Source organism: Trichomonas vaginalis, chromosome I (assembly GCF_026262505.1).
Source record: "Trichomonas vaginalis G3 chromosome I, whole genome shotgun sequence".
Lineage (NCBI taxonomy): Eukaryota > Parabasalia > Trichomonadida > Trichomonadidae > Trichomonas > Trichomonas vaginalis.
Window position 1 is genome coordinate 9,083,406 of NC_067203.1, and position 14,999 is coordinate 9,098,404.

General features: G+C 31.3%; 4 protein-coding genes and 2 pseudogenes across 6 annotated transcripts, besides 3 other annotated features; 3 read left to right on the forward strand and 3 right to left on the reverse strand.

The window, feature by feature from the left end:
• Positions 1-5,819: part of a mobile genetic element that runs on past the window's edge.
• Positions 203-810, reverse strand: TVAGG3_0955590 (uncharacterized protein; the record flags this gene model as incomplete). Its single annotated transcript, XM_051253348.1, has 1 exon — positions 203-810. A coding segment is annotated over one exon (608 nt), but the record flags the coding sequence as incomplete, so codon positions are not given.
• Positions 2,643-3,044, forward strand: TVAGG3_0955600 (uncharacterized protein; the record flags this gene model as incomplete). The annotated part of the gene is made up of 1 exon (XM_051253349.1): positions 2,643-3,044. One exon carries the CDS (start codon positions 2,643-2,645, stop codon positions 3,042-3,044), a length of 402 nt encoding a protein of 133 aa, XP_051078923.1.
• Positions 4,017-4,822, forward strand: TVAGG3_0955610 (annotated as a pseudogene). The gene has a single exon. A coding segment is annotated over exon 1 (806 nt).
• On the forward strand, positions 5,021-5,534 carry TVAGG3_0955620 (annotated as a pseudogene). The gene has a single exon. A coding segment is annotated over exon 1 (514 nt).
• Positions 5,820-6,157: 338 nt separating the features above from the next.
• Positions 6,158-6,527: a mobile genetic element.
• Positions 6,528-7,323: 796 nt separating this feature from the next.
• Positions 7,324-8,410, reverse strand: TVAGG3_0955640 (uncharacterized protein; the record flags this gene model as incomplete). The annotated part of the gene is made up of 1 exon (XM_001582915.1): positions 7,428-8,396. The coding sequence occupies one exon, from the start codon at positions 8,394-8,396 to the stop codon at positions 7,428-7,430; it is 969 nt and encodes a 322-aa protein (XP_001582965.1).
• An 811-nt stretch (positions 8,411-9,221) lies between these two features.
• Positions 9,222-10,260: a mobile genetic element.
• Positions 10,261-12,405: 2,145 nt separating this feature from the next.
• On the reverse strand, positions 12,406-14,819 carry TVAGG3_0955660 (pre-mRNA 5' cap binding protein family; the record flags this gene model as incomplete). Its single annotated transcript, XM_001582914.1, has 1 exon — positions 12,584-14,788. One exon carries the CDS (start codon positions 14,786-14,788, stop codon positions 12,584-12,586), a length of 2,205 nt encoding a protein of 734 aa, XP_001582964.1.
• Between the last annotated feature and the right edge of the window lie 180 nt (positions 14,820-14,999).

Consider the following 14,999-nt stretch of genomic DNA (forward strand, 5'->3'; position numbering starts at 1 on the left):
TTCACTCTGTATAGTTGTCCATTCAGCGAAACTAACACCCGCATTCGCTAAGTTGAAAATGAAATTCAGTGGATCGAACTTAATTCCACCTTCTTTTTCAATTTCAACGAACTCACTAACATGAGATTTTAAATATTCTTTCGTTAAAATTGTTTTCCCCGATGTTATGTCATTAACGAAACTATCACCGTCAAAAGTTAACGAATTCAATTTCGTCGTTGATGCTTTTATTTCATACACCGCTTTATCGATAGTTTTTGGCTCACCTTCTTTAGAAGCATATGAAACATTAATGAATGAATTATATGTATTCATGAATGAGTTAAAATCAATGATTTTCATTAATGAAGCCTTTAATGATTCATTAACTGTCGAATCCCTTAAAACAATTACTGAACTGTCCTTTATGAAAGGTACACTGCAAACCGTCGAGTTTGGATCAAATGCTGTAGTTGGTGCAGGAATATTAATGATATAAGTCATTAAATCATTAAGTGACGTAAATAATGTTGTTGTTTTTGATTTAATTTCTTTAGCATCTGTTATATATGGTAATTTCATTTCTGTAGTTTCTGAATTAAAGATATTCGCTAAAATGTTTTGTAAACTGTTTTGAACAGCTGTGTAAACCGTTGAATCCGGAACTCTTACGATTTCACCGTCCTTAATAAAGGGCATTGTACATGGCGTAGTGCTTGGGTCAAATATTTCGGGGTTATGATTCAACATATATTCTAATGCTTCATGAACAGACTTATATACTGTTGTGTCGTTCTTCATGACAACTTCTCCATTTACAATGAAAGGCATTGTACATGGAGTTAAAATAGGGTCAAACTTTTCATAGTCCTTCCATGTTATGTATTTCTCAGTATTTCCATCAGAAATAACAATATATTTGTCAGTAAGTGTGAGAGAGTATTGACCAAAATATAAACGTTTAGCTCTGTCAGCTTCATACGCATATGCAGCTATACTCATATTTTAATGAGAATAAAATGTTGTTCTATTTGCAAAGTACAGACCCAAACGAATACGGGACAGTAAAGCTACAAACAAACTTAGGTCTACAGAATGAGCCACTTGCATTCAGAATGGTTGACTTCAATACTATCGCTTCATTCGTTATAAACAGATGAAACAGATTTCATGGAGATTGAAATAGATGGAAAGAAGCATGAAATAAGATTTCACAATAATGTAGAATATAAGATGGAAACATTAGCTGGAGTGTTAAATGCTCTCATAAATACTACAATAAACAAGGATAACGAAGAAAACTTAATGAATGTTAAACTTATTGCAGGAGTTTTGAAGTTCAGTTATGCGAAGGAGTTTAAGATAACACGAATGAGTCATAGAGTTCAATTGCTTCTGGGTGCATACCATATGACATTTCCTTTGAAAAGTATTGACAAAACGATTGAGATGAAATCTGTTCCATACGTATGTTATGGCAATTGTTTATACATTGAGTCTAAAATAGCTAATGTCACAGGCATTTCAGGAGTTAATAGTAAAGGTTCAGTAGAATATAAGTCTTTCTGTTATGCAGTCAATTCAATGTTCATTCCAAACGTTCCTGTCATAGCAACTCATTTAGGTAAATGGGTTCGCATTAGTCCTCATAATTTGAAAGACATGCAATTCAGACTTGTTGACTTTCAAGGCGAGCCTGTAGAACTGAAGGCACCAGTGCGAATGACTGTTGAAGTTGACTTTTTAGAAAATATTAAATGCAACAGCTTACAAGAGAACTCAGAGCTAAAAATATAAAGTATGAATGTTATGTATTAGGTCATGAACTTTGGTTATTGCTGTTTGATGAAACAAATGAGTTAGTTATGTCAGTCAAGAGAACAGAAAAAGGCGTCAAAGGCGCCGAGCGCAAAGCGCTATATTGTGTTAGTGAAAACTGCACCAAGTCAATAAGATTAGGTTTGCATTATGAAGATGAGTTCGATACTGTTGAAGAAGTTTTGGATAGATATTACAAATTGCTTTAATTTACTAAAACATATTTCAAACAAAGTTTATATTCTGTTGAAAGTTTTGTATACTCGTTCGAATATTTATACTTAAACTCAACTCCTGTAGTTCCTGGTATTTCAATGATGCGGATGTTACCTATTTTCATGAATGGTGGCGTTTGACCACAGCATTCGATTTCAGGGTCGAGATAGTCAATGACACATTGTTTCCCTGTTATTCGTGATATAACATTTTCAAGGTCCTCCTTTGTTAGAATTATTTGGTTCTTACTTATAAGATTTGTCAAAAGCTTCTTATCGTCTTTGAGTAAAATTGTTTGGTATAACTGAAGAAGGTAATGGTCTACGTTATCTGAAGGATTTGTTTGAACATTTGTGTAAGGGTTGTCGTTGGCTTCTCTTGAAAGAATTTGGTCCAGTGGTGGATACTCTAACTTAACATCTGATGTAGCGTTAGCGTTTGAAGCTGAGTTTAAATTCACGGATTTCAGTTCTGGTTCTTTTTCTTTCAAACACTCTGAACTATAGTTCTTTATGACAATATTGTTTGTCGTTCGTGAGTCAACATTTGATGTTGGTTCAATTGGAACATTAACGGCACCAGCTAAGATGGATTTGCTTCTCATTTCATATAGAATAAAAACCTTTTATATGTATGAAATGAACAATATACTCGACAAGGGTTTGAATGTAAAGCTAACGAATGAAAATATTGTTGAATTCACTGAGACAGGAGCTGTGTATAAAGATGTAGAACTACTGAACAAAAGAGCTAAGGGAAGAAGCAGGAACATGAACAAAGGGTGGAAGCCTATAAAAATTTATGTCAATGATGGCTCAGGAGGTTCAAACATAAAGTATGCAGAAAGTTATAGAGTTTATGCTCTCAAAGGTGAAAAGCCTTCATTTAAGAACAGCTATTCTAACGCATATCCTCAAAAGCTAACGGATGGGGAAGTGGATGATATGAATGACAGCAAAAATATTAACAGAAATGGCGACAGAGATGCATGGAATTTGTTTACCATCAGTCAATTGAAGGTTAAACTTTAAAACAATGTTGGTCGTTCCCATGGAATATTTTTGACTTTAATGGTATTAGTCATGATATGAATCTCAAGGTATGAACGAGGAGAGATGAGAGACTTATATGCTTCCCAAATTTCTTCAAAAGGTAATGTTATACCTGACTGTTTCCAAATGAGTTCAATATCATAACGTGAGAAACCTTGAAAGATAACGAAGTCAGTTATGAGACGTTTTATGTTTAAAGCTAAAAACCTCCATGTTTGCATAAGTATTGCTACAGTTAAGTGGTAATGTCTGACTTTAGTATGATGTTAGCTAATGGTGAGTCTGGTTTTGACACTAAACCTTTACCAGCGAAGTCGTCACAAACGAGCAGAGTGTTTGAAGGATACTTTTTGAAGGGGTATTTTGAAAGTTTTGATAGAATGTAGTTTGTCAGTCGTTTCATATCGTAAACTCCTGAGTACTGACGTAAGTGGTGTTTGTCAATAATTCTTTCCATCTCTTCTGAAGTCTTTTGCATTCCTGACTGTAAATTCAACGATGGCATAATATTTCCTCTTACGTCGAATGTAACGTTGAAGAAATTCAATGAGTTCACTGTCTGGAACTTTAACGACAGAGGCTTGAACTTTTGACATAAATGTTTTCGCTGTTGAGTCCATAGAGTCTGAAGTTGCTGATATAATGATTTGGTCATAATATGAGTCGTTTCCTAAACGTTCTGTTATGAGTATATGACGAATGAGGTTAAATGTCTTACCTGAACCCATCTTTCCACAATAGAAATAAACGCCATTTGAACAGAACTCATAGTCCTTACTGAAAGGAAGAATGAGAGAAGAGTTAAGTTTGTCTGTAGTTTCATTCATGTCTTCATCTACGTCATGTATTAAATGCTTCATTTTATCTCCATTAAAAATGCAAGTCAGAAATATTCAGAACATAGCACCGAGTCTAACTGACAAGAGTATAAAGATATACTATGAACACGTTATGATGAAACCTACCAAAATTCAAGAAAGTCAGTATACTTATGAATATCCAAGACACTGGGTAGAGTATGTAGGAGGTGAGAAAGCTATTGAAATAAGACAGGTTCGAAGTATTCCAGCAGGAAGAACAATATTATTGAAGAACTTTAATGTTTTGAGGTATAATGATGAAACAAAGAAGCAAGATAGTTTTCCTGTTGCTGTGTATGTGAACCTAGACACAGGAGATGACATGAAAGTTTTTAACACAAAGCTTCAAACGGTAGTGAGAGAACAACTGACTGCGGAAGGACACCATTACCTTCAGAAGTTAGCATAGCATATAATTTTGAAACAAACTCAATAGATTTTAAAGTCATCTCTGCAAAGAAGTCAGGTTTTACATTTAATGAAGCAGATGTATATTCGAATGAAAACTTCAAAGCTATTGCATGGTTAGATAATGACGATTGCTTTAAGAAAATATTTAAATTCAGTGACTCAACGATGTCAATAGATGACCTTCGTGGAATGTTACCATCGACGTTTACAGTTGAAGGTTCAGCAGGATTGCTTACAAGATTGTCAATTGGTGGTATTTGGTCTCGTGAGAACATTGTTATAAAATCCAGTATAAGTGAATTTGCTGAAGAATCTATATTATGTCTTTCAAACTACATGTATTCGCCACCGAAGCATTATAGTATAACAAACTTTGTCAGTAAGTTTAACATAAGACTTGTCGAACCTTCTTCAATGAAAGATGTTGTGCTACCTAAAGATGGAAAGGATGGACTCATTATTGAGATGATTTTAATAGCATATTAAATGAGCTTGTTCTTGAAGGTCATTCATGATGAAATAACTGTTGTAGAAGATGTTAGCAATTGTTCAGACATTTTGAAGCGAATAGATGATATAAGAAAGAAGTTTATGAATGAGAATGTTTATGTTTCATTGACTTTCTCCAGTAACGAGAACTTTTATGAGATAATATTGAAGAGAGATGATTTTAATATGGTGTAAATGGTAGCTTGGGCAGCTTTAGGCGCAATGGGAACAAAAGCATTAGCATTTGGAGCAAAAGCACTTGGAGCTTATGACGCAGTAAATAAAATGAGTGGAGGAAGGTTTCGAAGACATTAGATGCAAATAAAGGAAAGATTGGAGGCTGGGTTGCAAAGAAGTTAAGATTAAATAAAATAGGACTCATAAATAAAGCATCCAATTTGGTTGCGACTGAGTCAGAAAATGCTTTAGGAAAGGACGATGAGTTTGCAAAACACGCAAAAGACTTTAATGACCAGATGAAAGGTGAAACAATGCATTTAAATAGAGTCGATGGAACTCTTCTCCACCAGTAGTTCTTCCGTATGGTCCCTATGGAATGTATGGAAACCCTTACGAAAGACCATTTGACCCATTGACTGGTGGAAGTAACTGGTATCATTACGGACGAAGAAGAAAGACAGTCAAGTTGGAGACAGACGTGAAGAAAGCAACTAAAAAGAAACCAAGGAAGAGAGTTATAAAGCAATGAATTCAAGTGGGTGAAAAAACAGGTGAAAAAAGAGGTGAAATCTCACCACTTCACCTAAATTTATTTTTGTGCTATGTTTTCATACGTGTGAGGGTGGTGATATCATTAATTTTTTATTTTACTGAAAATTTTTATTTGGATGTAAATGACAGAACAAAAGCAACTCATACAAATCGAAAAATATAACAAACATACATTTAAACATTTATTCTTCCTTCCTGAGCATAACATGTTCTTTACACTTCATCCTAGACCAGTTGACTTTTCATTGACTGTGTATAAAGATTGTCATGGTAGTTTTATAAAAACTTATGATGATGAAGGTAAGTTAACAAGACTATGCATTTCAAAACTTGAGAAACTTTATGACTTCAAGTATGACTACAATAGAGTTAACATTGACGATGAAGATATAGAAGAAAATTTATGAGAACGTTTATTTTTTCATTAGTGAGTTCGTTAGTGAGGTGAAATGGTTGGCGGCTTTGTAAATATTTAAGGTTAAGTTAGTTTTTGCGTTCATGTTGTAAAATGTACGTTAACGGTTTTGTAAAGTGTCAAATTCACAAGTATTGGGTAAGGTGGAACGCAATGCCACCATACCCAAGACTGGTGTACTAACTAGCTTATTTACCTGAAGCTATATTACTTAATATAACATTCAAAGTATTATTGCTATTTATTGGAGAACAAATTTATGTAATTTTCACATGAAAATTGATAAATTTGTATTTCCTTATGATAATCAATTTTTGTATTTGTAGAGAGTCTCCCTGCATGATATCAAGACTTGGCTATAAGTCTTTATCCATTTTTGAAAATTGTATTGTAAATTGTAAGAATTTCTGAATACTACTACTATAAAATATAATTGCTTATCTATGTATATTCTCCCTGCATGATATCAAGACTTGGCTATAAGTCTCTATTCATTATGAGTATGACCCCATTTTTTTTACAAAAAGTGCCGAATTGCAACTTTGTCCCAATCTCGTCTGAATTCTATTTCTTTGTTATTTGTCATGTTGAGTTCCTTTTAAATTTAATCAGTTTGACTGTCTAATTAATTAGAATTCTTGATATAAAAGTATTTAAAAGCTAATATACACAAATGATTCAGAACGATGACTCTTCACGCAATAATCATCTTCTAATTATGATGTATCATACATTAATTGAATGTATTGCTCCGAGAATTTGTAACATATCATTTTTATAGGAAATTGTTTATAAATATGTCTGTACATGAGCAAAGGTGTTTGTTGAATACATTTACATTGAATGAAACAAAAGCTATTGCTATCGACAGTTTCCCTTTAAGCTCTTCTGATAGCATAATTAAGACGTTCATAAAAAAGAAAATTGTAACAATGGAAGGACTCCACTCCTTCATGCATCAAATTCGATAAACATCAAGTTATTAAATATCTTATCTCTGGTTGTGTTGATATGAAAATGAAGGATAAATATAGATATGCTTAACACAGGAATTCACCAACTCATGGCCATCTTGAAATTATTAAATTTCTATTTTTCTTTTGTAGTTGATAAAAGAAATAAAGGATAAAAATGGACATTATCCACTCATTGGTACATCAAAATATGGTTTCTTGAAGTTGATAAATATCTTTTGTCTGATAAAGATGCAAAGACTAATGATAGATCTACTTCACTCTAAGTTTTAACAAATAATGTAAAAGATAAACCGAAATTTATTGAAATATTGTAACTAATTTTGATTAGATACTAAAAATGTGATACAAATATATTAATTTTTAAAATCATAATGGAAAATTGTTGTCATTTTTATTGATTAAAAAAATTAATAAATTACAAACAAAACAATAAACTAAATTGTACTTTAGTTACATACAAACAAATTTAAAAGTAATATCAAAAAGTTTGAGAATTCTTATCTAAAAACAAGTTAATTACAGTATCTATTTGAGGAATAATTTGGTAAACAGCTCTTATTTCTTCTTTATTTACATTAATATTGTAAAAATCAAGGAACTGTATGATAATTTTGATTGATTCTTCTGGAGAATTTTTATCTTTTGATTCTGACAGAGATAAAGGAAATTGAGATGCAGTGTTGTCTGTTAAATCAACTAATTCGATCAATTCGGAGGTATTTTTATTATAATCTTTAATTATGAAATTTGTAAAATCTGGGATATTGAGATTTGTATTCTCTAAAATATTTAATGTATATTCTGGATGTTTGTCTATTTGTTTTTTGGTTATCTTGCTGTCTTTCAGTAAATCTTGAACCGTTTTAAATTTTTGTCTGAATTCTAGCTCTTGAACATCGTTATGTACATATTCATGAAGTTTTACAGGTTCATTATTTGATTTGCACTCAATAGTAAAAATATCGTTGTTAATTTTGCGAAAATACCCTTTCTTCTTCGCATCATTTAAAAATTCCTCAAATACATCGATATACCTCAACTCGCGGTTGGGTTTCTTAACTTCTGATACAATCCTAGTCCCGTTAATATCGTTAAAAACTAATCTACAACTTTCGTCAATTGGAGGATCTTGCTCATTAATTGGTATATCTAGTGTTATCCCTGAATGTGGTTCTATTTGTAATTTAGTTTTTTTCATTTTTTGTCTGAATTCTAGTTCTTGAACGTCATCGGATATATTTTCATTAATATCAACATGCTTTTTATTAGAATGGCATTCAATTGTGAAAGCATCGTAGTTAATATTGAAAAAATATTGCATTTTCTTTGCATTTTCTAAGACTTTCTTGAAGAAATCGATATATCTCAACGCGGTACTAGGTTTCTTGACATTGAATGTAACTTTATTCTCGTTGATATCGATAAAAATAAAAGTACAACTATTCATTCATCAAAAAAAAAGTTGTATGGTTTCTTGATAAAAATTTGCCATATCATTCTCAAATTACAATCTAATTTGTTATTCATATAGTATGTTATATCCTATGAAGATTAAAAAAAATAATGGTGCGTTAAAAATTATCGACTCATTATAGAATTTTGATTTTATTGAAAAAAAACGACTATACTCATAATCAAATAACAAGAATATAAGTCATACTATATAACAGTATATTGTTGATTTATCCGAAACTCATGAGTTTCGCTAAGAATCGACTTTTTTTCTCCACTTTTGTTTTCAATATAGTCTTACACTCTGTTGTCATTTCAAATCCATTATTTGAAAATAATATTCTCTTGCTCAGCATCTAATATGATAAATAAGAAGAGATTAAAATGATCCATCTATTTTTAACCATATTTCCGATTTAATATCAAAAATGCGTTGAAATTCATGAATTATCAAAGTCAAACTCAAAAATATGGTGTTTTTTAAAATAATTTCAAATTGAAAATTAACAACATCAATTTGAAAATTATTTTCAAATTGACCCATTGATGTTGAGTTTAGTTTTAGAATAATGAACCAAATATAAAACAACACATGTTTGTTTTCTAAATTTTTTTCAAATCCTCGTTTTAAAGTTAAAATTTAAATTTTTTCTATATATTTTTAAAATTTTGAATTTTTTTTGGAAAAATTTCGGAACACGGATATTGTTTAGATAAGGAGAAAAAGAAATTACCACAAGGAAAATCATCAATTTTTCTAAAAGTGAATAAATTTTTAATATCGCTCAACTATATTTTGAAGTTTAAACATATAATTTAAGGGTGCACACGAGAGGATCATGTAAACTTCAGAATTTAGAACCTTATTTTTAGGCATTATCTTGGCTACCTATTTCGGCTCGAAAAGCAAAAAATATCAAAAAATACAACTTGACTCCATTATGACCCTTTCATGGAGGTAGTTTTTATCCGCTAGTATTTTCCCTTTGAATCTCTTTACAATTCGAAATCAAATTCAAAACTCAGTAGAAGAAAGGAAGAATCGACTTACTACGGTTGTAATACGAATAAATACATATTTTAATTATTTTTATTTACATAATAATTGTTTGAAGCTCATATTCCATCAAATTTTTAAATAAAAACATTAAAATGTTGAAAATGTTCATATATTTTAATAGGGTTTTGGCACTTTATTGAGGAATTACTACATACATAGTCGAACTGAACTTGATATTTTGAAATTTAAATTATTTATCAAAATTAAAATTTAACTTGAAATTTATAATTATTTAGTCATATTTTGCATAATTCTAAGTAGATTTTGTAAAAAATCAAGAAAGAAAAATTTTAACGTGCTTTATTTTTTCTTTTTTATAATAATACATATTATTATATAATTAACATATTCATAATGTTTCACCCTTTCAAAAATATAATCCTCCTCCTCTCAAATAAACGTACATACGGGTGGCCTCTTTTTTCAAAAAATTAAAATTTGAAATTTTGGGCTCAAATATTGGAGATTTTTTCAACCTTCAACGATATATGTTGTCTATATCAGACCTCCTTTCTTTTTGATACTTAACATTGTTCCTAAATCTTAGCCGTTAAGGATGTTCTGAAAATATTTTTTTTTCGAAAAAATTTGAAAAAATTCTTAAAATTCAAAAATCCCTTAATTCCTGAGGATTTTGGAAAAAAGTTTTTACATGAACATGTGTATATTATATGAAGTATATTGATAAGGTAAAAATCAAATTTCATTGCATATTCATCGAGAAAATAAACTAACGAATCCCTCAAAATTGAGAGGGTAATCCTCCTCCTCTCAAATAAACGTACATACGGGTGCACCCTTAATTAAAAAATAGTGTATTTTTAAAATTTAAGGATACCCTTACGTGTCAGATTTTTTGCGCATACGAAGAAGTCATGCTAGACATGAGCTATAAACCTGAAATTTTAGCAACATATTTAAAACTTTTTAAACTACAATACACTTTAATATTCAAGAACAAAAATATTCTTTTTAGAAATTACATAATTATTTTATGTGAAATCTATATAAAAACATATTTTGCGAGCGTAACTTTTTTCTTTATAAGCACCTTATATGACTGATAAACTGTGAAGGCACATAATTGTTAATTCATAGAGTTGATATGTTTCCAAAATTGAGAGGAAATTTGAAAATTGAATACCCTTTCAATTCAATTTTCAAAAGATATCAGCTCCTTCAATAATTGAAGGACGATTTTGATCATTTGCTCTTAAAACAAGTATGCCATGGAGAAAAAAGTTACGCTCGCAAATCTGAAATATAACTATCATATAAAAAAATTAAATTTCTAATTTTTTACTCTATAGATATTATTGGCCACTTGTGTAATGCATAAAAGTTTATGTCATATGCATACATTTGGAAGTATGGGAGACGAGGGAAATTACTTCTATGAGGCACTAGGATTTTTAAAAATTTCTCTATCGGACTCACCATTCAATTTCTCGAAAATTAAAAAAAATCAATAATAGCTAAAATGTATTATGCATAACAAATTTTAATGTTACACGGTATTTTTTGAACTTCATGACATGAATTTTCTTTATATTATTTTTTTTTGGATTTTCTATGATTTATGCGATAGGCTGGAACAACATTGTAAGTGCAATGATATCATTTATAGAGAAATCTAAAACTTCAGCATTCAGAACTCGCAACCACAAAAATATTCATTTGCTAAGTAAGTAAAGTTGATTAAGTTCGACACTTAGCTTTTATACGTAAAACCAAGTGTGTATTGTTATTTCTTGTTAAATTATTGAGAAAAAAATAAATTGTAAGAGAAACGATACTGATTATTGAAATAATATTGAGGGTAGCTGCAGATTTCTTCATTAACATGCCGGAAATTTGTTAATCTTGGTTTTCTATTATAAAATCTGTCGAAGAATCTAAAAACGGAGATATGAAATAGAGATCATGTAAATCTAGAGTATCCTGTCAGAAAAATAGACTAAGCATGTAACCCTTTTTTGGTCATAAACACTTTTTACCACTTAGTCATACAGATGATCATTAAATTTAAACGAGCACTTTTTGTCAGAATTTATTCTTTTACAAAGACAGAAGATTTTAGTATTATTTAATATTAGTGCTGTAGCAAAATTCAAAAAACGGTGAAAATTCAGTGAATTTGTGAATTCACATTTTTTTTCGACATTTTTCTTGATATATCCATGCACATTAAGAACACAGCTTTGATACGCTTAAAAAAGCATATTTCATATGAAATTGTTAAAGAAAAAACAATTTATATAAAAATTGCACTTATGGGCAGTTTAGATATATAATTTATATATAACATATATACAAATCCATAGACAAAGTGCAATAACTACAATGTTGTAGAAAATTACAGCAGAAATACTGACTTTTTGAAGGATAATAAGAATTCTTCTAAATGTTGTATTTTTATAATTTGATTGATTTTTTTTTACTATTTCATTAATCTTTTATGAATAATAATTATTTTTAATATATGTGCTATTAAAATTTCAAATTTTGACTAATATATCTAAGTTATCTGAACGAAACATTTAGAAAATATCATACTTACATTGAAATAGCAAGTAGAGCATATTAATAGCAAGTTTCTTGGCTTTATATCTATCATCTATTGTTGTTTGATCAAACAAAATTCACTCTATTATATGGTGTCAATTAATTAAAACAATTTTTAATAGTTATTTATTTAGTGCGAATAAGTGCAAACTCATAAATGAATAACTTAATAGTAGAAATGAATTATCTGATATAAATCTCACATTTTGTCCATCAGAAATACTTTAATTGCATACGCATAACTATTAGTAATACGTCTGGAGTGTCAATTAATAACAATCCCACAACAAGTAAAATTCAGATTTTTATTAAACTTATTTTTTCCTAAAAGTTTTCTCAAATTACTATATATACATATGTGGATAAAATAATAGTAATATTGTAAAAAATTAGATAATTTTTTTTATTTGAGAACCTCTCAAAAGTTCATTCAATTTATCAATTGTTTCAGTTTGATGTATATTCATTTCTGGAGCCTAAAACTTTAGCAATCATGACAATATCATATTCTCTTTCTAACTACGCAATGTAAGGGTATCCTTAATAATAAAAATTCTTTATTGGCAGAGAAGGGCAAGCTTATCAAAGAATTGAACAAATTCAGCTTTTGTAGAATCGGAAATGAGTCCTCTAAGTTCGACCTGAGCAGCAGCGAATGCCTTTGTATGACCAAGGATGAATTCCTTAAGGTTTCCGTTGAGAAGTCTTTCAATCATCGCTCCAGAGAGTTCATTGTACAATTCTATGACTCTTTCGAAGAGGAGCTTGAGCATTTCTGTCATGTCTTCTGTTCTTCCTTCTGCTTCATAACAACCTGAGATGCAATCGATAACATTCTGGAAAACGTCCCATGTTGTTGGTATAAGTAGTCTTGCTTTAGCCTCGTCGGTTTCTTCGAACAACCAATCGAAGAAATCTTTGTCTCTAACGTAGTCATAGTTGATGAAATAAACAATAACTTGGGAAAGAACTGTTGGCTGGGCCTTGAAGATATTATAAACTGTATCAACCAACTGTTGCGCTCTCCAATCTTGGGTATCTGACTTGAAATAGTCCATAATGAGATTATTTTGCAATTTAATAGTCTTTATAGCAGCTTCACCGCTTGTAATTCCCATGAAAATGGCCTTAAGGAGCAGGGCAAGGGTGCCAGCTTCACCAATTTTGGCTGTATTTTCTGTGATATATTTCTCGACTTCTTCCATAGCTGTTTCGATCTTTGTATGCAATGTCTTGATATCGTTATCAGGTTCTCCCTGGTTTGTATTGTAAACCAAGTTGTAGAACTCTTCAGGAACGTCTTTTTTGATGACTTCCCAATTTCCGAAAAGTGACACGTGTTCCATGAAACTTTGAATGAACAATTTCCTTGCGTCAGAATTTGACTCGATTTGAGCGGCTCCCTTCCAGTCATCCCATCTCAACGGTGGAACACGAAGTTGTGACTTTCCGATGTTGCAGAATGCATGTGAAAGAACAAGAACAATGCGTCTGAACAAGCAGAAATCGAGGGATAAGTTATTGACCAATTTGTCGACGATAGACTGGTAAATTTCAATGAGCTCTGGTCGGTCGGTAAGAAGGGAAGTAATGAGGGAGGCATGGAAAGCAAGCGGATAAGCGGATCTTGGGATGCGAGTCATATCGGAAAGAATGGCTGTAAAGATGGCCTCGACGTAATGTCTGTATTCGTCTGCTCCGAAATCGATTTGTTCAGCGTAAAGTTCAGCGTTATGGTCTAATAATGGAAGAGTGAACAACATATCGACCATAGCTTGTAAATCTGGTGATAAGAATGTAATAATATCGAAACATGTGTCTAAAAGGACTGGGAATGTCTCGATATCGGATTGGTATATGTTGAGGCACATAACTGGAGGTGGTGCGAGGTCGTGTTCTCCAAATGTGAATTCTATTTTTGGAATATCGATAGGAGATGATCTAGCCTTGAAGAGTTCGGCGTAATCCGATGTATGGAAGTCGAAACGTGGAGTAACTGGCATTTGAAGGAGTAATTGTGAGATACTTTGAGAATCTTCTGTTTGCTTGTAGCGGCTGATGAATGTAGTGTCTTCTACGAATGGACGTACCTTGCTGATGATGCCATTTAACGATTCATCGTCAATTTCTTCTGGAGCTGTTCTGCAGATGAATAATATAATTCTGGAGATAGCATCGCGTCTGAAATCGCTGGCTTCGTCAAGCTTAGCGGCAAGGTCGTTGAGGAGAGCGATAAATGACTCCTTTGTAACAAAGTTGTAAGAGATAAAGCAACTTAAGAAAATAAGAAAACGTTTAACTGTTGTATAGTTGTCTTCTGTAAATGCTTTGCTTATTGCTTGTGGAATTAAGTCGTTGATGATTGTTCTCTTTGTAGCGTCGGCATATTCGATTGTATAAAAACCAATAATTGCAGCTAATGTACTTGGACTGATAGGATTCGTTGCGATACTGTCCATTGCAACTTGTTTGATAAGTCTTGGCTGTGTAGCTGCTGTGAAAATTTTTCCACCGATTTGTTTAACTAATTCTGAAGATAGTTTTTGTCTTGGCGACATAGATTTGACTAAATACCTTGCAAGTTCAGCAGCTGACTTTTTAATATCAATTGGCTCTGACTCGAAATCTTCAATTTTAATATTAGCGTCAATAAGATGTCTTACTGGATTTTCAACTGGAGCTTCCTTATTCTCTTCAGTTTCAGGGATAATCCTTCCAAGATCATCTAATTTTGGCTGAGCTTGTGCATCAGTTTCTTCCATTTTTTTTCTAATGGTCAATAAAGTTTTTTTCCTGAAAACAATCCAATATTGTTGAAATCTGACTGTGGTTCTATGATATATTACAAATATTTATGATTAAAGTCAAAAATCCAAAAGTTCAAAAAAATTTGAATTCGTTTTTTTAAATTTTATGATTTTAAAATACAATTCATCAATAACTATTGAATTTAAATTTCATTTTGGTTTTCAA